Source organism: Microcebus murinus, chromosome 17, assembly GCF_040939455.1.
Source record: "Microcebus murinus isolate Inina chromosome 17, M.murinus_Inina_mat1.0, whole genome shotgun sequence".
In the NCBI taxonomy this organism is placed as follows: domain Eukaryota; kingdom Metazoa; phylum Chordata; class Mammalia; order Primates; family Cheirogaleidae; genus Microcebus; species Microcebus murinus.
This window is the reverse complement of record NC_134120.1, coordinates 15,885,508-15,909,066: the sequence shown is the minus strand read 5'-3', so window position 1 is coordinate 15,909,066 and position 23,559 is coordinate 15,885,508. Positions and strand designations below refer to the sequence as shown.

At 46.4% G+C, this 23,559-nt stretch overlaps 1 protein-coding gene across 5 annotated transcripts in view; it reads left to right on the top strand.

Moving 5' to 3' along the window:
* The window catches only part of NEDD4L (NEDD4 like E3 ubiquitin protein ligase), a 327,232-nt gene extending 308,134 nt beyond the window's left edge, over positions 1-19,098 (top strand). For all 5 annotated transcript variants that reach the window (XM_020282099.2, XM_020282100.2, XM_075993837.1 and 2 more), the window contains 7 exons: positions 1,563-1,636; positions 4,076-4,136; positions 5,332-5,391; positions 6,509-6,616; positions 7,935-8,031; positions 9,085-9,157; positions 14,090-19,098. In XM_020282099.2, the coding sequence (XP_020137688.2) occupies positions 1,563-1,636; positions 4,076-4,136; positions 5,332-5,391; positions 6,509-6,616; positions 7,935-8,031; positions 9,085-9,157; positions 14,090-14,192 (576 nt within the window). In that variant the 3' untranslated portion in view covers positions 14,193-19,098. The remainder of the gene's footprint in view (positions 1-1,562; positions 1,637-4,075; positions 4,137-5,331; positions 5,392-6,508; positions 6,617-7,934; positions 8,032-9,084; positions 9,158-14,089) is intronic.
* Positions 19,099-23,559: the final 4,461 nt, after the last annotated feature.

Genomic DNA, 23,559 nt, shown 5'->3' with positions numbered 1-23,559 from the left:
CAGCGAGGCAATCTTTGAGGTGGAATAAAAGAAGGAAAAGAAAAACCAAAACCAATACAATATGGGGCTTATTTAAAAATAGAACAAAAGGTATAAAACCTCCAAAAATACCAGCAGAGAGCTGGAAATGTTTTACTGTAGGAAACGTCCCCACCCCAGCCCCAAGTGAAAGCTGTTTGGCATGCTCTGTCCCCGACATGCCCTGTGCCGGGCAGGAGCAGATGCCACCGGGAGAAGACAGGGTGAGCCGGGAGGATGGCGGCAGGGAACGGGGAACCAGGTGTAAGGAAGGATTTCAGGGAAACCAGAAATGCAGCAACAGGTTTAAAATCCACACTGGGCACAGTAAAGAGTCAAACTGGCTTTGTGGGAAATGAAGTTCAGTCAGCTGGTGGAGAAACCAGATCCCTTTCCCAGTAAAGAATGAAATGTAAAGGGACTCCGTCAGTGATTTAATTGAAGAAGCCCTCAGTGTGACCAGGAACAAGTCGTGTACATAGAGAAAATGTGCGGGGACAAACGGGGTGTGGGCGTCAGGTCCGAAGGGCTCAGGGTTCCCCTGGGGGTCGGCAGTGGAGGGTGAGGACCCACCAGAAGTGACCATCGGAATCTGTGTCCTCATCCTGGTTAGAACCCTGACACTTTTCCTGGAAAACACTCTCCCCCTGGCGTGGTTTGCTCTGTAGTACAGCCAGGCAGACGTGGGAAAATAAAGCACAAGGAACCCTACCAAAATAGTCATGTGGCTTTATTCCAGCAGGGGAGTTGTAGGTGGTATATTTTTCCACCTTTTTTCCCTGAAATGTCTACAGTGAGAATAAACATTCTAGAATGGTCAGCCTCTCTCCCTTCCCTTGTGCTAGTCATGGCTTCATACGTCATGGCGTGAGGCTGGGACTAGTCCACAGCGTAGAGGGACTTGCCTGGTGTCAGCTGATGCACTTGTTCATGACCGTAGGTGGCTCTGAGGTGGGGAGCTCCGGGCACTTGGGCCAGGAGAAGGCGTCCTGATGCAAATGTCTGTAGGTCTTGGGAAGACAGATAAATCCATCTCTTCAGCCTGGCTTCTTAAGCTTCTGTCTGTCTTTGTTTTTGTTTTTTAAAGTCCCTATGTTTGCCTCTCTGAAAGAAATTCCATGCATCCTTTTTTTATGACCATAAAATTTAATTTACAGAAACAAAATGCATTAGAACTTGGATCTCTGCAGTTTTGCTGGATGTACCCTGTTCTTTTCTCTATTAAACATAATTAATTTCTTGATAAATGAATGGCAGATGAAACGGTGTTACTCTTTCCCATTATTGCAAATGCATGAAGAATAATTAAAACTCATAAATAACCATAAAATAATTTGCCTTTAATGATAACATCTTTAAATGTGTAACATCTTAACAATTTATAAGCCTCATTAAAAATTCTCTGGTGTACAGAGCCCATTTGCTGGGAAGTATCTCTGAATAAATTCTGCTTATCTTCCTATTATAATAAGACATTATTACTCAATAATAGTACACAAAATAACTTCATGATGGTGATTATTGTTTTATCTTTGTAATTACAGACATATCAAGTGGATTTGAAGCCCAATGGGTCAGAAATAATGGTAACAAATGAAAACAAAAGGGAATATATCGAGTACGTATACACATATTTACAACTTTTTAATAAATTGAATGGTATATTTGGTTGACGTACATTGCCAAAACAGCTCGTGTTTGCTATGGGTATGAATTTATTGGTCAGTTTTCAAAACAATATGGGTTCCTTTGTGGCTTGGGCTTGTGGGAAGCTGGATGTGGGATGGAAAGTGCACCTAGTACAGTGTCATGCTCCAGGGAGCTGCCCTGTGACAGGGCAGAGGAAGAAGGGAGGGTGTGCACCATTGAGTGGTGTGGCAGATACTCTTGGAGTGTGTGGATCTCACATCTAAAATCTAGAATTGCAAACTGGGCGTGGTGGCTCATGTCTGTAATGATAGCACTGTGGGAGGCCAAGGTGGGAGGATTGCTTGAGGCCAGGAGTTGGAGACCAGCCTGAGCAACATGGTAAGACTCTGTCTCTATAGAAAAAAGAAAAATTAGCCAGGAATGGTGGCGGTGCCTATAGTCCCAGCTACTCAGGAAGCTGAGACAGAAGGATCACTTGAGTCCAGGAGTTTAAGATTGCAGTGAGCTAGAGTGACACCACTACACTCTACCCAGGGCAACAGAGAGAGACTCTGTCTCAAAAAAAATAAGAAATAAATAAAATTTAAAATTGCAACAGTGGAACACAGTGTCAAGGACCAGCGGGGTAAAATGAGGAACCAGCAAAGATAAAATGTATTGTTTCTCTCTTAACTTCTTTTCTATAATGGAAATGTACAAAAGTAGTTAAAATGGATAGGAAGAATTCAGCGTGTACAAATATAATGAATCGCTTCTGATATTTGTAATTTTCCTTAATGGATCTTAGCCTCAGTTGGTGGAATAAAATGAGTCCTTCTGGAAATCTAGGACATTTATACCAGGAACATTGTATTTTCCATATATATGTGTGTATGTGTTTCAAACACATAATTCTGGGATCTTTCAAAGATTGCTAGGTTGCCCCCACTGGCCCAGCCCTGGTGCCAGGGACAAGGTAAGCGTGGCAGGTATGGGTTCCCGGGACCTGGTTTCTGCTCATCTTATGGGTACTGCAGTGGCCTGAGCTCCATTTGCTTTCAGTGCTCTGTTTCAGCAAGCTTGGGCGCCCTCCTTTCTTATTTGAAATTGGTCATAGGTCTTGAATTCAGACAGTCGACTGAAGGTCTTAGCATCTTCTAGTGTGATCTATGAAGAAAAACCTATTGTCCTTTCTACTTAGGAAGAAATGGAGTGTGTTAGAATCGCTACTTAAAACCCTAACAAAGAATGGAACTATTACATAGCAGACTTTTTTCTGCTCTCAAATCAAAAACTTGTTACACTGAATAAATGAACTTGGAAGTTAGATGCTTCCAATTCTTACCTGTCTACATTAATTGATACACTCATTTTGAACTTGGACAGTCTTAGCTTGCTGTGTTGCTCAGGCTGGTCTTGAACTCCTGGCCTCAAGACCTGGCAGACACCATTGTCTTCCTTTGGGAAGTACAGACTGTGAATGGGTTTTAAAAAAACACCCCAGCCCAGGGTGACTAAAGTCTGAAGTCTGAGGAGTCTGACATGTGTGATAATGTCTCGTGCATCATTCTTTGCGGTTACGTCTTTCAGGGTTCAATTTCGGTGGGGGCCAGGCAGGGTCTCAGCTAGCTTTACTGAGAAAAGTGTGATTGAAATCTGTGGCTGCTCCGTGGCTCTGGGCTCCCCTGGTGCAGAGGAGTGCTGTCGGGCCGACAGTTGCAGCCCAGCGCAGCGAAGCCTGATACGGCCGAGCGGGGGTTGTGCTGCAGGCTGGTCCTCGAGGGCTGTCACTGTGGAGCCACTGCAGAGGCGAGAGCCCTTCGTGGCAGCAAAACACCTTAGATGGACTCCGGAGTGAATCTGCCTTGTAATAAATGCTGCTCTATGCTAAACACTGTCACAGGGAAAATAGTTTCAGTGACCTTCAGTTACCTAAAGAGGTCTTACCGTTCAGCCGCCACCCTTTGTTGTTAAAGTGCGAGTGCCATTCGTTTTGCTGATGAAGCTTATGTCATTGTTGAATATCAGCACATTGGATGCCAGAAGGGTTAGGCCAAGTACTCTCTTTACAAATATTTGTACACACATGCAGGTGTGTGTGCGTGCTATGCACACATAACTGTTCACACCTGTGACCTTTTCTCTACATTCCTAAAGCAACTTTGATGAAGGGAGGCTTGATCGGAAGAGAAATCACTTGTTCTTCTGAAATCCTCAGTGAGATTATAGGTTTTTCACGGATGATCAGTGTTTCTTGAAGGAATTCGAGAATACACAGTGGGTGTATGGCAGAAGACCCTCCTTTGCGCCGTGCTGTTGTAGAGGTTTCTCTCCGCTCCCTGCCTGGAGAGGAGCAGTGACGCCGCGGAGAAAGCAGGGCGCTGGCGGTGGTCCAGGTGGTCACCTGTCGTTCCGTTTTCTCCCGCAGCCTGGTCATCCAGTGGAGATTTGTGAACAGGGTCCAGAAGCAGATGAACGCCTTTCTGGAGGTGAGCCGCGCTTGCCGGGTTCTCTGCCGCGCGCCGAGAGACGGGGTGGGAGTGGGGACACACCCCGGGGTGGCCGGGACTCACAGCTGGCACCATGCCCAGCCTCCAGGACAGGAGTGTTGGCCGGCGTGCCACCACCTTTTTTTTTTTTTTTTTTTTTTTTTTTAAGTATTATCTTACTTGGCTTCTCTTGGTTTTTTGTTTGTCTCAAATGTTTTTTAAAGAAGACCTTTTACAAACTTGATCTAGAACCATTGTCTCGAAGTCTCCAGTGGTACCCGCAGTGACAGCGTCCAAGAAGTCCGAGGACTCAGAGCTGAACAGAGTAAGGGCAGGTTCCCACCAGGCCACCCCTCGCTGGAGAAAGCATATTTTCTTAACCCAGGATTTTATTTTGTAGCCGGCCACCTTGTGCCAGCTTTGTGTATGAAGCAGGCCCTTCCCAGATCCAAGTTTTTGATATCGGTGATGCTCCCAGGCCCCTTCCAGAGACCCCCAGCAAAGGGGAAAGGAAGGAGTCATCGTTTTAAAAAGTGTTTCACTTTAACCAAAAGTAAAATCCCTTTCTAAATCTGATAGTAGTAGCTCCTTAAAAGATCCGTTAGGAAAACGCCCCACGTCCACGTTGTGAATTTGCAACTGAAGCGCAATGCTCTCTTAAGCCCGCCCCTCGCACAGTCACCTGTACTTGATGTACGTCCTGGGTCGCTGCACTACTCAGTGACGAGCCGGGAACGAGAGCGCGGTTCTCTGCACTCAGTCTCTCCCACGCCAGCCCCGCCGCCTGCTGGGTTTTGTCTCCGGGCCCTGGGCACGTTATTTTTAAACATGTCTCTTGCACATCTGTGGCCTGTGCGTTTTAGGACACTCTGACTCACAGCAGGGTGTTATAAATGGCTTTTAGAATCCACCTGCCTACAGTATCCCATATTTTCATAGGGTTTCAAAAATTATTCAGGTGCCCGAACCTTCTAGATTCCACAGTTTTTTAAAACTTTTGTATTGTTAACCGATGCTATTTTTCTTAGAACTGTAGTTACCTAATACTGTCACTGATGTATGAATCATCAGTAAAGAATATGTTTGTTTTTGTTTTTTTTTTTTTTTTTGCTAACCAAAAAAGTTTGTTCTTCCTATAAAATTTGTCTTTTTCAAGTAGAAAGGTATTTAGGGTGATCTTTTTTTTTTCTTTCAGGGATTCACAGAACTGCTTCCTATTGACTTGATTAAAATTTTTGATGAAAATGAGCTGGAGGTTTGTATTATAAACATTACTTTGTGTAAAGTAGATTTTTTTAAAAAGTACTTTCCACTACTTTACAAATGATATTTTAATATTCTCTTTGATATATAATGTCCCAGAGCGTAAGTTTGGATGAATTCTATCTTGTGTCTCTTATGGGACTTGTGGGGTGATTTGGGAGTGAAGAATAACAAAAATAGTCAACCATAGTTTCCTTGCCCATGAGAGGGCAGTTCTGGAACGTGCCAGATAAACCCACTGAACTGAGTTGGGTTCTTGGCCCTGGGCACCAGGTAAGGAAAATTGCTGCATCAGGTAGAGCCAAGGTTTGGGCATCATTGAAATCATGTACTGCAAGCCTTTCACTGTACAGGTGGGAAACTGAGGCAGAGAGAAGTTAACGACCCAGGGTTCACCCAGCAAGGTTTTGGCACAGTCAGGCCTAGGAACCAGGTTTTCAGGATTCTGGTTTAGATCTCTTTCCATTTTATTCTAGTACTTCTGCAGGAATATTATATTCTGTTGTCCATGGGAAATCTTTCCTGTTGGAGAGTTAGGTAATAAGAAAAGCAAACCTTAGACCAAATGCTAAGTCAGAGAACCCCTGCCTTAGCACACATCTGCAGTTCATTGGCCTCTGGACAGAGGAGGTGACTTGTCATCACCTGAATTAATCAGTCTGGAGGAGATGAGTTCTTGCTGTCATAAGCACTAATTCTTTTGTGGGTAGGGAGATTCTTTCAAATATTCAGACAAATAACCACCCAGGAGGGAGGAACAGCTGGGGTTGTGTGCGTTTGCTGGCGGAGTGTCTAAGCAAATCTGTGAGCTCCGTGCTTAAGACGAGGGGTCAAGAAGGTGATTGCGGAGTTTTTATTTCCAATGTGAAATGTCACGGCCTTACACAGGCTTAGAATTGAGTCACCCTCATTACCTGTGCTATCCCTGTGACCTGCTATCGCAGGTCAAGTTTGGAACAAGTATCCACCTTCGTTAGTTTTTACGCATTACTGGCTAACCTGCTTTGCACAATGACCAAATGCCGGCACGGAGGAAAGGTCATTTCTCACTGTGAATTCTTCAGCTTTCACACCCTGCCTTGTTTACATCTGGTTAATTTCCGTCCCAGTTGCTGATGTGCGGCCTCGGCGACGTGGACGTGAACGACTGGAGACAGCATTCTATTTACAAGAATGGCTACTGCCCGAATCACCCTGTCATTCAGTGGTTCTGGAAGGTAACTCCAGGGCCCAGTCCCCGCCCCGGGATCTTCTACCTATATCGGAACTGGTGGCTCCCAGGTGTCCTTCGTACGGTCTGACTTCAGGACTGGTGCTGACACTGGTGTCTGTTAGCACCTGCCCTGCTGGGGGGAGAAGAGGCAGGCTGAGCTGGTGGCCCTCGCTATGCGTGTGCTGTCACTTTCGTAGACAGCTGGGCTTGAGCAAGGTGATCCCTGACAAAACCTGGTTAGAGCGACTTCTGTTGGAGGAGCCCAGTGAGTAAGATGATTCTGAAAAGGAATTAATTGGCTTCAGAAGTAACTGGAACTAGTGTCCCAAAGTGTAAATAAGAATGGTGATTTCCCAGGGCACAAGCATGCTTCAGGGCTGGCTTTTCCGAGATACTGTTTCCTAGTAAGAAGTCATTGTCTTCATTTTTTTTCAAATTCCAACAAATATTTTGATCTTTATATCTTTCAACCAAAGATGCAAATGAAATTTAATATCTTTGGGCCAATGTTTGCATTCTGTTCAGCTTAGGAGAGACATGAAATAGGAATAGGTTAGTCCAAGGAAGAGATGGTGAACTAACTTTAAAAAACCTGTTACCCAAGAAAAGCCTGGTTATTTACCTACAGGAAAAAGAAATCACTAACTTCTAAATATTTCTAAATTTATAAATGTCTATTGTTAATATTTCAAGTACCAACAGAAGTCTAGAGAGAGAGAAAGCAGAATCTTCAAATCCTAATCTAAGTCTCACTTAGCTTCAATAGTGGATATTTTTCTATAGCAGTTCAAATATAACATTACCAGGAAAGCCAACTCAATTCCAGTAATAATTCAGATATGTAAGATGCACAGCACAGATTGCTTTAGATGCCCACCCTTGCCTCTGATTGTTTTTTCCCCCTTTTTATAAAATGTTGTCTTTGGGAATGTGTCTGCAGTCTGAAACCTCATCTCATAACCCAGATTCCCCTTAGGTTGACGCTCCTTGAACACTGTATATTTATAACTGGCTTCGGGGGAACTGGCCAGGTTCACACACACAGAAATATGAGCTCGATGCCATCAAAGAGTTTGCTTTTTATATCATTTATTCTAGCATATTGGCAGAAGAAGAAAGAGACATTGTGATCAGTCACTCTCTAAGATGAGAGAGGCTGGTACTGTCGTGGGCCATAAAAAAAAAAAGGCTCAGTTTTCAGAGTCAACATTGTGGGTCTTACAGTGCATCATAAACGAGGTGGAGCTATGCCTGCTCACATTACAGCAGCATGGGCAGCGTGTCACGTGGGGGACGCAACGACCTTCTGCCTCTGTTCCTAGGCTGTGCTATTGATGGACGCCGAAAAACGTATCCGGTTGCTGCAGTTTGTCACGGGGACGTCCCGAGTACCTATGAATGGATTTGCCGAACTTTATGGTGAGCACGGGATCTGGTTAGAGTCAGTTCTCCCCCTGCGAATTTCTGGCCAAGCATCCGTCATGGCCCAAGAACACTCTGCCTCTCTACACAAGCTGGGAAGTCTGTTTAGGGCGGTGTGCTACGTGTAGGTTCAGTAACAGCCCTTCACACAGATAGACAACAGGTGCTTCTGCCCGGAGGGATGGAGGGGGAGCAGTTTGTGGAGAGAACCATGAGGGTTGGTCTTCTCTTTGTTTTTTCTTTCTTTTTTTTTTTTTCTAGTTCAGTTTTTTAGTATACCTTTAAAAACTGGGTTTTGCAGAATCATCCATGTGGTTATAAACTGATCACTTAAAGGACAGCTCACCTCCAGGTCACAGAATTCCTTAGTACTTACTGTAGGTTTTTTTAAAAACCACTTTCTGCTTTGCAGACTGAAGGTCACATCTTATTTTTTTCCCCCCGAAAGTAGTTTTGGGTTTAAATTTCCAGGGTTCAATTGAGAGGCCGTACCTGTCAGCCCTTGCAGATGTTGTTACGTCTGCTAAACTTGTGGGATTCCTTTCTGAAGGTAGTGCGGAGTCTGTGTTATGAGGTTGTCCAGTAGTTTTACTTCTCCCAACATTAAATATTAGCCAGGTATAATGGCTCACACCTATAATCCCAGCACTTTGGGAGGTTGAGGCCGGGAGTTTAAGACCAGCCTGGGCAACATAGGGAGACAGCCTGTCTTTACAAGAAAAAAAAAAAAATAGGGCACGTGGTAGCATGCCTCTGTCATCCTAGCTACTGGGGAGGCTAAGGCAGGAAGATTGCTTGAGTCCAGGAGTTCTAGGCTGCATTGAGCTGTGATTGTACCACTGCACTCCAGCCAGGGAGACAGGGCAAGACCCCATCTCAAAAAAATAAATAAATATTATATTGTCGCAAGAGAGAGTGTCTCAGGACTCACCCTGGGGGAAATCCCTGCCCTGACAGTAGCTGGTCTGTCCTGCTTCCCGTTAAGTCACACCATAGCTTGCTTCTACGGCCTCAAGCGCTCTTAACGTTCCTCTCTCTTTCCTTGTCTAGGTTCCAATGGTCCTCAGCTGTTTACAATAGAGCAGTGGGGCAGTCCTGAAAAACTGCCCAGAGCTCACACATGGTGAGTGACAAAAACATGTAGTTGTCAACAAGCAGTATTTTATATACTTAGCTACGCGTGGTGCTGGGCGCCACACTATAGAATGCTGTGTGCTGCCATAAATAGCTCGGAGAACGCAACGACAGTGATGCGAACGAAGACAGAAATTGGGCGGTAGTGCTCATAAAACTTAAACCGGGATTCGAGCGCACCCAGTGTGCCTGGCACGTAGAGGGCTCAGCTCTGTGGGGAGCCCCTCCAAGCCCGGTCCTTCCCTGACTGCCCCGGGTGACAGAGGTTTCACCGTTCACCAGGTGTGGATAAGGCAGCCCCCACCCTCTCAGCAGATTGAGTTTTCACTCTAACTTCACATTGGGTGTTTGGAGTTTGGGATAAAATTCCCTGGAGAAACATCCTTTTTAAAAGGCTCCGTGTCCCCATCCATAGCTCTTAATTTCCTGGAGTTGAGTAATAATGTGATCGCGGCCCAGGAGTATAAGTGGTCTGACCAGTGACCCGTTGCCCAGGGTGACGGGTGGAGCGCGGCTGCCCTCTCAGGGTGCGGGGCGAGGCGGGAGGGTCTCAGTGGTTTCCTTCCAAGAGTTCCACAAAACCCAGCACACGTGCAGGCTCGGTGCGATCAGTTCTTTAAAGCAGAGTCCAGTGCGCTCTTGCTAATCCAAGTTCCCATGTCCCTCTCGTTGGGTTTCCTGCACAGGCTTTTGTTTCCTGTTCCGTAGGAAGCAGTGAAAGTGGGCCTTCTAGAAAACGGTGAGCAGCTTAGCCCTGCTTTTCTCATGCACGAGGGGCTTCAGAGCCTGCCTCGACCCTGCTGAACTTACATAAACAACAGGACACTCCCTGCGGGTAACGCCCTCTCTTAGACTAGAAGTGCCGGCTGGGAGAGAATTCTCATGAAAAAGTATTTGTGAGAAATTGGCTGTGAAAGGATTTTTGCTTCTGTTTGATCCCCTTGCTTTGCCAGAAAGGTCTTTTTCCCCCATTCGTACCATTCATTTGACTGTGAACGGAGTGAATAAGGTCACTGCCGGTGAGACCCTTCAAGGCAAGCCGAGTCCAGCCTGAGATTGGTGACTATGCAGAATGGTCATTGTCCCTGGTTCTCTGCCTTTATTCTAGGGGGAGAATGTTTTGGTAGTTTAGAGCTTTTATTCCAAACAGTATCAGAGTTAAATGTGGTTTTCTGGGTTACAATAGCCGCAGTTCAAAGGCAGCCAGCACCGGCAGCAGAGCCCCAGGACTGTGGGCATCCGTGCGAACTCCCAGACTCATAGCCCGCAGTGACAAATACTAGCAAGAGCTAAATTATTGGGCACGGCCATCTTCTGCGGGTCAGGCACTAAGTGATCTTTATGGCGACTTATTGTTTACTGTTACTGTCCTCCTGGGCTGTCAGGAGGCTGGCCTAGCATGACAGTTCACAGATCCCAGGTCACAGGATTTGAACTTGAGACTGGTAGAATTAGTCTGCACCCTTAACCACTGCAGCAAATATACCGCCTCTGATGAAACAAGCACTTTCTTTTTAGGCTCTTCAAATAGAACCGAATTAGTGAACCAGTTTAGCATTCAGCCCTGTCCCTCTGTGCCCTGTGGACGGATAGCTCACTCTTTCCCGCTGCTCTGCAGCCCACGTGCTTCAGCCACAACAGGGTTCTGCCCAGCTGAGACCTCCGACCTCAGTTCTCGACCTTGGCTGCGTGTGGGAACATCTAGAGAGCATGAAAGAAAAAAAAAAAACAAAAACGGATGCCAAGGATTTGGACTTGGTTGGTCTAACTCAGGGGTCCTCAAACTTTTTAAACAGGGGGCCAGTTCACTGTCCCCCAGACCATTGGAGGGCTGGACTATACTTTAAAAAACAATATGAACAAATTCCTATGCACACTGCACGTATCTTATTTTGAAGTAAAGAAACAAACGGGCAAAAACACCCGCATGTGGCCCGCGGGCCGTGGTTTGAGGACGCCTGGGCTAGCGTGTGGCCTGGCAGTGGGATTTCCAAAGCTGTGCCCGGATCCCTGCAGGCAGGCAGGGTCGAAACTCACGGCTCTTCCCTAGGAAGGGCTTCCTAGAGGAGGAAAACCACCCAGCAGGCTCTTGCCGAAACTTCTTTTCCTCTCCGTGTCATAGAAATAAAGCAACCAAATAGTTCTCCTAGCAGCACTCTCCCCGGCCACCTGGCCATCTGACGGAGAGCACTGGTGGTCACACGCAGGGGCTGTTCTGCTTTCTCTTCGAGCCACTCTCCTCCCAGCCTGGCCTTGGCCGTGCTGTGCGTTAGGGAACTGGAGCTTCACTGGCTGCCTCGCAGCAGCAGTTCCGCGATAAAACTCAGCCATCTATGTGTTCTGTTCCTTCCATGCTTTATGAAAATGTAAGTTACATAGTTAAGCTTCGTAATAAAAATCCCATCTACCCAGAGAGCAAAAGCTGGTAGATTGGTTCCTTTCGAGGGCACTTTGCACTAAGCTCTCAGATGGGACTGTCGAGCGTGTGACGTGCAGAAGGCTTCATGTCATTGTTCTGTTGAAGGTCGCTACGTGGACATTTAAAATTGCTCTTTATCAGGAGTCGCAGATCCGCCTGCTCTTTGAAGCAGGCCCTTTACAAAATCTTCTCATTCGTCTTATCTATGGGGAAGCTAAAGCCACTGAAGACAAATGACCTCCTCAAGGTCACCCAGCTCCTCAGTGGCAGACCCTGTCCTGACCACAGACGCAATGGAACTGACACTCACTGAGCACTTACTACATTCCAGACATTGTCCTGGGCACTTGATGTGATTAAGTCACACAATTGTCACAATGCCAGGAGGTGGGTGATACTACGACCCACTTCGTACAGATAAAACAGAGGCCCAGAGCAGCTAAACAGCAAGACTCAGAGCTGAGGCCTGAGCGCTGCCTCACCGGCCCTCTCTCTGTGCTGTGCTGCCGTTTCTCAAACGCGAATGCTCCGTGGACCTTTTAGTGATCAGATCCCCGAGAAGAGGTGTTCGGCCCCCACAGGGAGGGCAGGCCCTGGGCTGTGAAGCCCCCACGGGAAAGACCGAAGCCACCACCTGCCACAGGGTCTGTTAAGTGCCATCTGCACGTGCAGGTTCTGTCTTTATAACTGGTGAAGTGATGTTTTTAGATCATTATCAATATGAAAACAAGTTAAAAACTTTAAGACTTATTCTTCTAGGATTCCTGGGTGTCTGGGAACCCCCGTTTGAGAAGCACAGTGTCTTTCTCTGTGTCTTCTAATGCTCAGTGGCAGTGACGGAATCCGAGTGGAGCTCATTCAGGTCAGGGGGACTTACGGAACAGTTCCGGGGTGTTAAGACCCACCGTGGTTGTGTATTAGTTTCTTGCTGCTGCTGACGACGGCTAGCCGTTAAAACATGGGAAGTTGTTCTGCTCGTACTTGGAGTCGCACATCTGCGCCTGGAGGGTGGTTTACATGCAGACAGAGCGGCGCTCACGCGGGGCCAGCATAGGCACGGGTGAAAAGCTGGGCCTTGGAGCCAGCCCGGGGCTGAACCTGGCTTTCCCCCAGCTGTGTGACCTGGAGCAGGTTACCTAACCTCTCTGTGTCTCAAGTTCCTTCTCTATTAAGTCGGGATGGAGCGTTTACCCACCTTCCAGGTTGAGTGCCGGGCTTCCGTGAGGTCACACGGGCGTGGCGCCGAAACAAGGCTGATGGCACGTGGCGGGCGTTGGCTCCTCCTGGGTCGTCGTCAGCGGTGGCGAGTGCTGTGACCTTTCTCGTGACGGGTGCACGCCGCAGGCCACCCACAGGCGTGGCGCTGTGGCTGGAGGCTCCAGGCACACCTCCTGCAGGTGCCGGGTGAGCGGCACACTGATGGCTAGTAGGCGGCAGGTGCCAGCCTGTGGGCCCCGCTGGTCGCGGGGCTGAGGCAGGAGGATCACTTGAGCCTGGCAGTTGGAGACTGGTCTGGGCAACATTCTGAGAAGACCCTGTCTCTTTTTATTTAAAAAAAAAAAAAACAAAAACCAGTAACATTGATCATCACCTATTGGCCCACTTCACGGGTGCTGATTTGATCCTCCCAGCAGCCCTGTGAACAGTGTCCCCATTTCACAGATGAGCACACAGGCTCAGAGAGGTGAGGTAACTTGCCCAAGGTCACACAGCTGGCAAGTGGCGGAGCCAGAATTTGAACTTGGTTGCTCACAGAGGCGAGCCATTTGTCTGAAGACCTCACCATCACCAGCGTGATTTTACAATCCCCCAAATGAAGCCTCCGGATACGTAGGGGCTTTTTTTTATATAAATGCAGCTTTCCACTTTAAATGTAGAAGTAATTGACATTACTTGCCTGACCTTGACGAGAGCAGGTAGCTCCACGTTGGTGTTGACGGTCTGCCCTGTCACTAGAAGCGTGGCCTCGGCCACCCTGACTTCCCCTCTCTGCTTCCAGATCTGCCTCTGCAGAATGAGATGGCATCACTCGCCTCACAGGCTGTGATGGAAACAAAGTGAATCAATAGAGAAAAGCACTTGGCTTGAGGCCTTGATGCCTTGATGTAGAATAAGTAGCCTCAGGGATAGGCACAGCCTGAGTGTATGTGTGACTCCGAAAGCGTAAGTTCTCTGCGTTCCACGCATTTGGCAGTCTGGGTGTGTGCGTGAGCTGCGTGCCTCTCGTGTCTGCCCTCCCACCGGCCCTCCACCGAGATCCACATCGGGCCACGGCAGAGTTTCCTGGACTGTCAGAAAATTGTTTTCTCCCCTCTGTAGGCTATATAACCTATTTGGTGTGGACGGTTTCATAGCTAGAATTTATTCTTTGGGATTCAAAATTATTAGGGGAAGCTTTTTTTTCTTTTTTTTTTATTCTCTTGCTCAAACACCATGCCCCATCAGCCAAACCTAGGGGGTGGGACCGTGGCTTTTCACCTCCACTCTCTGTTCCTTTTGCAGCTTTAATCGCCTTGACTTACCTCCATACGAAACCTTTGAAGATCTGCGAGAGAAACTTCTCATGGCCGTGGAAAATGCTCAAGGATTTGAAGGGGTGGATTAAAGCAGCACGCCCTGCCTCGGGGGTGGTTGTTCTTCGAGCAAGTTCTGCTTGCACTTTTGCATTTTGCCTGACAGACTTCTGCGGAGACGACTGGCAGAAGAGCGGCTGCAGGCGTGGGCCCTGGAGCTGAGCCTTCGCGGCGCACGCGTCCGCCGTCCCCGTCCAGGCGCGGGAACCCGGCCCCAGCTCGAGTCCCTGCGCTTCCCCCCGCACATCATCGACTGGTTGATATGTACACTAATTACATTTCAGGAGGACTTTCGCTATTTATGTTGTGCCTCTGCAGGCAAAGCCCTTAATAAATATTTTACATACTTTCTAATGACAATGAATGGAATTAATCACTCTACAGGTATGGTATTACAACTCGTGTTTACTTTTTAAAATGATTTAGACCGATTTTCAGATTTTATTTAATTACAATTAAAGATGTCTCATGTCCTTGGAAAAGTGAGCAATTTTTTTTTTGTATTTGAATTTCATACCGGGCTTAATGACAATGACATTTTTATTTTTGAAGTCCTTTGACACCTCCACCCTCTATTAGAATTGGAAGCCTAACTTTTGGCCCGAAAACCTCCTACAGACAAGTACTTTGAGAGAACTTCCAATTCCATTATATCATTAAACATAATGATAATTTTTTTTTCCATACTCAGAAAGAAAAACTGGGTATTACATTTTTGGGTTTTTTGTACAAATCTAGATAATAGCTACAGGCTGCGAGACTTGTAACATAGCATGACAAATTTTGTGTTGACTTGAAAGGAATCACACCATTATTCCTTAGAAGTAATTACGTGTGCTATAACACATTTGAGACAGGGTTGGACTACCATTTCTCGTAAGAGAAATTACTTAACCCTTCCCGATGCTGTACAGACATTCTTTTATTCTATTTCCTCTTCGCCATTTGTAGTAGAGACATTTTGAATGAAACTTGGCACTGCTTGATTTGAAACTGTGGAAACCAGATCTGTCTAGTCTCTTCTTTGTATGCGTTTGCTAACGGTAGCCACATAACCCACTTCTGTTCTAGCTGCACCCGTTCCGAAGGCACTTCATGTACTACGTGGAGGTCGTATCTGGTTTTTTGTTTTTGTTTTTTTTTTATCATAAACATTAAATGTGATGATTATTTCTTCTCCCCACACACGTCTATCAGTTGTGAATCTGGCTGCTAGCGTATGAATACCCGGATGTGAAGCTGAGCCTACAGACCTGTCCTCCCCATCGTTGTGTGATTCCTACGCAGCTACAAAGATTGAATACACACTTGATCTGAGTTTTGTTATCTGTGACCTGTTGCATGCTTCGAGACTGCCCGAGTTGTGTCTGTCGTGTGCCAGATTAGCAGTGACAGAGAAGACTTGATTTGACCCAGAGAGGTCAAGCCGTCGATTCGAGCTGGTCGTGCTAGAGGATTGAGGGCATCTGCGAGGTTCCATTCTTTTCCACTGGCAAGTCTCTGTTGTGGAAGTCCGTTGTGTTTTGTGAAAATGCCTGAGGCTTGGGAGTTCTGCAACCCTGCTGTGTCCTTTTTAACCTGTGTTGTCCTGAACCCTGTTGCCAGTCGTCGATAAGACCAAAAAAATTGTGGCTTCAGGAGCTGCGTTAGGTCAGAAGGACCTTCTGCCGTAAGAAATTGCTCGTTGTTACCCAGCTCTGGGTGGCACGTGAGAAGCCTTGAACGTTTTGTGTTTGCAGATGAGTTGTCTGAAGGGGGGGTGCAGAGGCCTGAGTTTCTAAAAGAAGGTGGATGTCTACAGAGCTGAATATTGGATCCTTTTCCATATTGGTTTAAAAATATACCTAGTAGTGATCAGAAAGCTTCGGTGTTAAGTAACTATCAAAAATAATACTGCTCAGTTATTTCTGTCTATTGGTGGTGTTTTTCCCCTACAGTCGACATAACAAATTGTCTCAGTGGCAAAAATCCCCTTTTGTAAACCCTAATAGTTCATATTCTATTTTCTTTTAAAACTCATGCCAAAGCCTAGGTGGAGCAGCAGTGTGCTTTTGTGGGTTTTGAGAGTGATCATGTAATTATAGGAGGAAAAAAATCCAATTCTAGTCTTAAGAACTAGGATTCTTCTGTCATTTTGCAAACTGTATATTGAAAAAAAAATCAGAATATTCACTAAATGCAAATTCAGCCAAGTATTGAAAAATGAAAGGAAATATTTGAAATATGAAAGAAAAATCATTCTGATAATTTCTAAGTCAGAAACAGATAAGAATTATCGAAATCTGCTCCATGAGTACTTGAAAGGCAGTAATTGTGAATGACACTTTAGTTCATCTTTCCATCAATAATATCTGGTTTTAATGACGAGTAAACATTGCTGGATTGGGGGTTTGCTTTTAAAAAAAAAAAATCAAAATAAGATTCCATAGTCCTCAATAATTCTGGAAGTTTCACTCTTTGCCCCAAATGGTCATATATCTTGTGTTCTCCAAGTCTTGAAGGCCATGTTCGTCTCATAAGGTCATTGCAGGGGTGGTGTGCTGTGCATGGGGCAGGTTGCTGGCTCGTTCCTCAGGCCCCCACCCCCACTGGCAGCCCTGGCAGAGGAGGGTGCTGCCCCCCATCCTAGTGGTCCTAGCCTCTAGGCCAGGCTCTCCAGCTCTGTCTTCTCCCAAGCCCCTTAGTCCAGTGTCTTTAGTTCCCTGCCGAAGCTGTGCTCACTCTCCATTCTCCTGCCAGAGCTCGTGAAGGTCTGTTAACATCAGTTACCACAGTTGCCTGTGGATCCTGGGTGTTTCCATTCCTGCCCCTCGGTGGCCTGAGGAGGAATGGGGGCAGTCCGCGTGGCGGGAACAACTGCAGACAGTGCTGCCTCCCCACCCCGGGCGCGGAGCAGGCAGCAATGAGCATGTCGGTGTTACGGTGTAGTGGGCTTCAGCGAGCGCTCCTTGTTGGCCTGAAATGTATATTGTCGTTTACTTTTCCATAGCCAGTACACTCATCACTACAACAAACCTAAGATACTTAATCTTTGTTTCCAAGACCCTTTGGCAAGTGACAGTGGATGTCCCCTAAATTCAGATGGCAAATGATACAAAGTGACTTCACATGAATCATTCCTCCCACGTAAGGACATAGTTGACAGATCCTGAGAAATGGTTTGCAAGATACTTGAGCTACTTTCTACACCTCCCAGTGTTACATCGACAACATACGCTGTTGCTGTTTGATCTCAAAAGATCCCAGGTGGCTCTCTCAAAAGCCAAGTTCATATGCAGTAACTTTCAAATTGTTCTATCAGTTACCAGTTAACCCTTATATTTTCCTACGAGTATTGTATCTCACCTCTGAAACTTTAAAATACATTTTTTTAAAACAGCCTGGGTTAATCAGTTCTCCAAGCCTCCACACACTGTGGCAGCCCTACTGTCTCTTTTCCACTCTCTCTCTGCTCTTTTCCACTCTCACTCTTGCTCACCCTCACTCTGCACCCCTGTACTGAGAGAGGGAAGGGGGAGGTGCTATCTGGTATCATTTTCTACCTTGCCAGTAGGGGGTGCTGCTGTGCAGGGTAACCGCCCGGCCTGCTCCCTTCCTGTCCCCCAGAAGATCATGCACTGCCTCTGTCTCATTCAGGCATTGGGGTACGTCCTGGTAAGTCACATCAAAACTGCCAATTTCAGGACTCAGATGTGTTTTTAAAAAACTCCTTATAAACTCCAAATTTTGTATTAATACTTTAGATTTTAAAACTGGGGAGGAAAATGTGATATACTTTGGACCACTTTTTGAATTTACATAAGCCTTAATGAACAGTGTATATATGTACTTGCATACACACACGCCCACCCCAGGGTGTTCTCAGTGTGTCAGAGAAAAACGCTGTCGCATTAGGACGTGAGCTTGGATAATGTTTTACAGGAAAGGGTTAACGTTCTGTTGGTATGAAATTTTCCAAGGAAACCAGTTGTTACACATCCATCCTTTGTTAAAGATGTTATACTCAAAGCAGCGCATGTTGAAAGTGCATGTCTTTGTTGGTTGGTTTTGTGTCTGTAAGGAGTAACCGTGGGACTCTAAGGACATTGCTCTTGGCTCCTGCTGCTAGTATACTGCATTCTCAACCTTGTATCAGCACGTCGGAAGCCGCTCTTGTGACCATAACCCTGTGTCTGCAGATACCTGTTCCTCTGTAAGCCGGTTGCCTCTCCTACTCAGGCTAATTTCACCTAGACTGTCACAGTTTCCTTCATGTTAACTTTGCGTGACTTTGTTCTTCCTTCACTACTATGTATGTAATATATATACATATATACCTACATATGCTGTCCAAATATATATGTATATATTTATATAGCATTTTTACACCTTTATCGAGCAATCTGGTTTCGAAAGGGAGTGAGAGCTTAGTCCCTTCTCCAGTTTTCTCCAAGCTGTGTCCTGAAAATTCTCTAACCCTCAGAGCCTGAGAGAACCCTAGGAAGATGATGATTTGCTGTCATTTCGTAAATTCAGGATCTGTTAACCAATGAAACATGAAAAAAACAGTGACTTTTAAAGGTGAAAGAGTTTCAAGCATTCCAAATGAATTCTCAATGTTTCATAACTTTTTATTATAAACCCACCTCCTAATATAAAGCCAAGTACTATTTGATACAGTGGTAAAAACCAAACTACCTTGAAGTTTTCTTTTTAAAGACAACTTACAGATAATGCTCATTTTCACAATCAGAATAGCTTTAACGTACAGTTGAATTTGATACAGGAAAAGCTTTGTTTAAGAACAAATCCTTTTTGCTTTGCTTTTTTCTTTAGAAATCTAAAGAGAAATTGTAGATTGTTTTCCTGACAACAAAAGACTAATGTGACAAAATGAAGTTATTGTAAAGAAGTGATGCAACTTGTCAAATATTTAATAAAGAATTATGGAAGCTGGAACATTTTCTACATCAAGTATTATGGGCTGTCTGATTTAAAGCTGCTTTGTGAAATGCATCATAATTGCTTCAGAGGGTGTTAAATGCCTGCACATTTATAATATGTTCACTTCCTTCCTCTTCCCCAAAACTCCACACGTTTAAAAAACATTAAAGTCTGACCAAGACACATGGCCTAGGCTTAATGAAAGGATACACATTTATTCTTACCTGTCTGCTGTTTTGTCTTTTTATTAAACTCCTAGAGCAACCACTGTCCTGAGTTTTTCCCACCATATATTAGTTTCACCTATTCTAGAATGTCATACAAATGGAACCATCAGTTTATTACAGTAAATTTTTTTTATCCTAGCTGGTATCTATACTCCCTTGAAGCGGTAAAACCCATTTTAGTCAATTGATGGGAAGCCACAGGGCACCATGAAAGAAAAGACACCAAATAGTCTTTCAAATAGTCATCAGATATCCAAATAGCTGGATATCCTCATTTCACGGGCTCAGGACTTCCCAAATATACACAGTCCCCCTATAGGATGTTTGAGCCTTGATCATTTGCATACAGGGATCACCTTGAAATCCAGGTACATTTGTGGGGGGATGGTTGTCCGTTCCCTGGCCCCCGCCCAGCTGCTCCAGCCGCCTCCCTCTCCGTTGCTAGCATCCTGAGGAGGAAGAATGCAAGAGTTTATTAGGACAGTAATGCGGTTAACCCCCAGATCACAGTGGCTTAGTAGGGGTGCGTTTCTCGGTGCTGGGTAGGTTAGAGGAGAGGTTGTGCTCCTCGACATCTCCACAACCCCCGGGAACGGGGTCCTCTGCCACCCGCCGGCAGAGGAGGGAAGAGAGCCTATCGAAGCTGGTGCAGGAGGGCCAATCCCCTCTGCCCACCTTCCCCTGGCCGGAAGTCAGTCACATGGCGGTGCCTAACTGCAAGGGAAGCTGGGAAGTATCCAGTGGCACCCAGAGAAAAAAGGAGGGAGTTTGGGAACAACAAGCCAAACTCTGCCATGAAGAGTTTACTTTCAGCCATCAATGCGCATCCCTTTGCACGTCGGTTTCCTACTACTTAATAGAAATTTCCACGTCTGCCTAGTGAGCCCCAATTTGCACACAAGGAAAAAGACTTGGAGGTTAAGAGGCCAGCAGAGCCGTGCTCTGGCCCCAGGTTGACTCGATGACACCATTCAACCACTGACTCTACTGCCCATTCAACCCCTTCCATCAAACTTCCTAAGAGGAAAGCCAGTAAACTCATGTATACTAAGGTGTAACTGACTGATAGGCTAGCCACGTGACCGTTTCCAGAGGCATTTTTATTTTAACAAATGCAAAGGTGATGCTTGGCTTAAGTCAAAAGGACTGAAGGTTGAAATTATGGCATTTACATATCAGCAAAGTGAGTAGAGGAGATTTTTGAGGGGAGGTGGCCTGCTTCCGTTTACAAAATCCATGTGGATAAGGGACAGCTACACAATGTGAAAGAGCAGCCTGTTCTTGGGGCAGTCCCAGCCTCAGCACGTAAAGACCTTGGGCCTTTCTAGCCGCAGAGCAGGGCACCCTCCCCCGCTTCCGGCTTTCCCCCCCACCACAAAGCAAGTGCCTGGTATTTTCCAGGGACAGAAAGAACGTCCCTTTATCCAACAGAGTTGAGAGGCTGAAGGGACCAGAGACAAAGGACAGGATTTTCTACTCCCAAGAACTCTTTGATGTGGCTCCAGGATGTTGGATTCTTAAAAGAGTTTCTGTTTGAAAAAAAAAAAAAAAACTCTAAATGTTAACGTGTAACATACAGTCCTACGCTGCATGATGACATTTCAGTCAACGACAGACTGCATATATGACAGTGATCTCATGAGATCATGAGCTAAAATATTCCTATTGCATGGTGACAATATGGCAGTGTTGTAGCACATTACCTTTTCTGTGTTTATGTTTAGATGCACAAATAATTATCATTGTGTTAAGATTTCCTACAGTGTTCAGCACAGCAACATGCTTGCAGGTTTGTGGCCTGGGAGCAATAGGCTATGTCATGCAGCCTAGGTGTGTCATAGGCTACACCATCCAGGTTCATTTAAGTGCACTCTGTCACTGGGGTCTTCTCCCTCCCCCATCCCCCTCTGTTGATGACCTCAACCCGCCTCCTGGCGCCCTCTTGCCTCCTCTGCACTCTGTATTTACTCAGAAGATCCTTGCCTGTTCATCTGTTGCGATTATCAGCGGGATGTTCCCTCCCCAATGTAGTAAGTGTTTAAACAACAGCCCTTTGAACCCTGGACTCCAGTTAAAGAGTAACAGGCTGGATGCTGGATCAATGGGAGACAAATATTAGCTGCGGAGGCCGAGAGACACAGCGTTGAGAAATACCTGCTGCCGGTGACATGCAAAGAGCAATGGTCATACCCAACGGGGGTGGGGGGGTCCAGGAACCCCTCAGACCCTGGCGACCTTGGGCCTGTCATTGTCCTGCTCTACATGTTGAACATTGAAGCCACCAACCCTTAAGTTAGCTTCTAGAACTCCCTATCCTCTTAAAGCATGTCCACTCTGTTTCTCCCCCTTCCCAGCCTCCAGCCAAGCTCTGGCTGTGTCAATGTGCTGCTCCAAAATTTCCCATAATTCCCACTGCACTCCCGCCTGGTGCTCAAGGCCACCTGGGATGTTTGGGCAATAGGATAGCAGATCTCCAGGTGGTCAGATTGAACAACCGTTTCCCTGTGCCCGCCCACCCTCCCCTGTGCAGTGTTCAGTGTTCCAGACCATTCTTTCTTGAACCTGTTTGGTTTCCATGACATTTCAATCTCCTGGTTTTTCTGTTGAAATACTCCTACTAGTTTCTCTTCTCCCCTAAATGTAGATGTTCACCAATAATTTGTTCTTAGCTCACATACTCTCTCTCCCCTCCTCTTCCTCCTCCTCCTCCCCCTTTCTCCTCTGGCCCCACCCTGGCTTAAGTCGTTACCTCCATGTAGACAATTACCAAATCTACCTCTAGCCCTGATCTCTCTCTACCTTGCCTCCAAAAGCCTGAAGGACATCATCATAGGACATTCCTCAAGTCACTTAAACTCAAAATGTCCCAATCCGAACTCACACTCCTTTCAAACCTCTCCTCCTGCGTGTTTGCAAATCTCTGGGAGCCGTCCCCTTGTGTCTTCCAGGCCTCTGTATTGGAACTTCATCATTGACCTTCCACACCTGTGCCCCACAGGTTGAAAGGGTGACAGTGTGGTTTTCTATTCATGCCTTCACTCATGCATCCCCTAAATATGTATTGAGTGCCCACCATGTACTGTGCACTTGTGGGGGTTAGAAGTACAGCAATTAAAGCAAAACAAAGATCCTTTCTGCCATGAGCTATATATTCGATTGGATGCAAACACATATTAAACATATAAATAAGTGCAGTGTGTGGTATGCTACGTGTTGATGATGCCAAGGGAAAAATAAAGCAGAGAGAGGATCCAGGTGGCCTGGGAGGGCGTGACTTTAGATGGGGTGAGTCGGGGTAAGGAGCTCCAGAGCTGAGAGAGTGAGCTGCGAGGCCACTTGGAGAAGAGCACTGGGGCAGAGGAACCCCAAATCCAAAGGCCATCCAGAAGTAAAGCCCTTGGAGGCCACACTAACACTAGCCATCTGTTAGACACCCGAGTGGAGAGGTCAAGAGGAAAGTAGAGAATTTCAAGGAGAGGCCCAGGCTGGAGACCAACTGAAGCTTCATCAGCATGCAGGTGGTATTTAGAGATAGGAGGCTGAAAGGCAGGGTCCAAGGACAGCACTGTGAGCTGGATCCGGGAAAGGAGGCATGGCCAGGGAGACAGAGGAAAACCAGAAGAGAGTGGTGTCCCCAGGGCTGGAAGGGAGACCACACGTGGCAAGTACAGGCTGGTAGATCAACAAGGTGAGGACTAAGAAGGGACCACTATGGTCATCAATGTGGATATCATTGGTGACCTCAGCAGGAGAGGTTTGGTGGAATTTGGGGGCAAATGCCTGCCTCGAATGGGCCCAAGGAACCAAGGACAGCAGAGACACCTGTCCCAGCTCTGCCATTTGTATTCTCAGCTCCACGTCCACCCTTCCCACCTTACTTGCCTCAGTAACTCCTGCCCGAGTTCAGACCATGACCTCCTGACTCTCTGCACCCTGCTTTCTCTCTCCTAAGTCTCAATCCAGTTTGCACACAGCTACGAGGACAGCCAGCTGCAATCTCTGCAGTCTCCTGCAGAAATCCCTCAAAGCCTTGCCTGTATCGACCCGTGAACACTCATCTCAAGTCTGCACTCCCTAGGTAGGCATTCAAGGTCAGGCTCGCTGTCCCTCTGTGCCCTGCATTCGCAGCCTGTGCCTTCCTACCTTTGCCCTCGCTCACGCCGCTCTCTGCTAGAAGGGACCTTCCCACACGTCCACATCTAGCCAAGCTTCAGGGCCCATCTCGAATGTCCCCTCATCCATGAAGCCC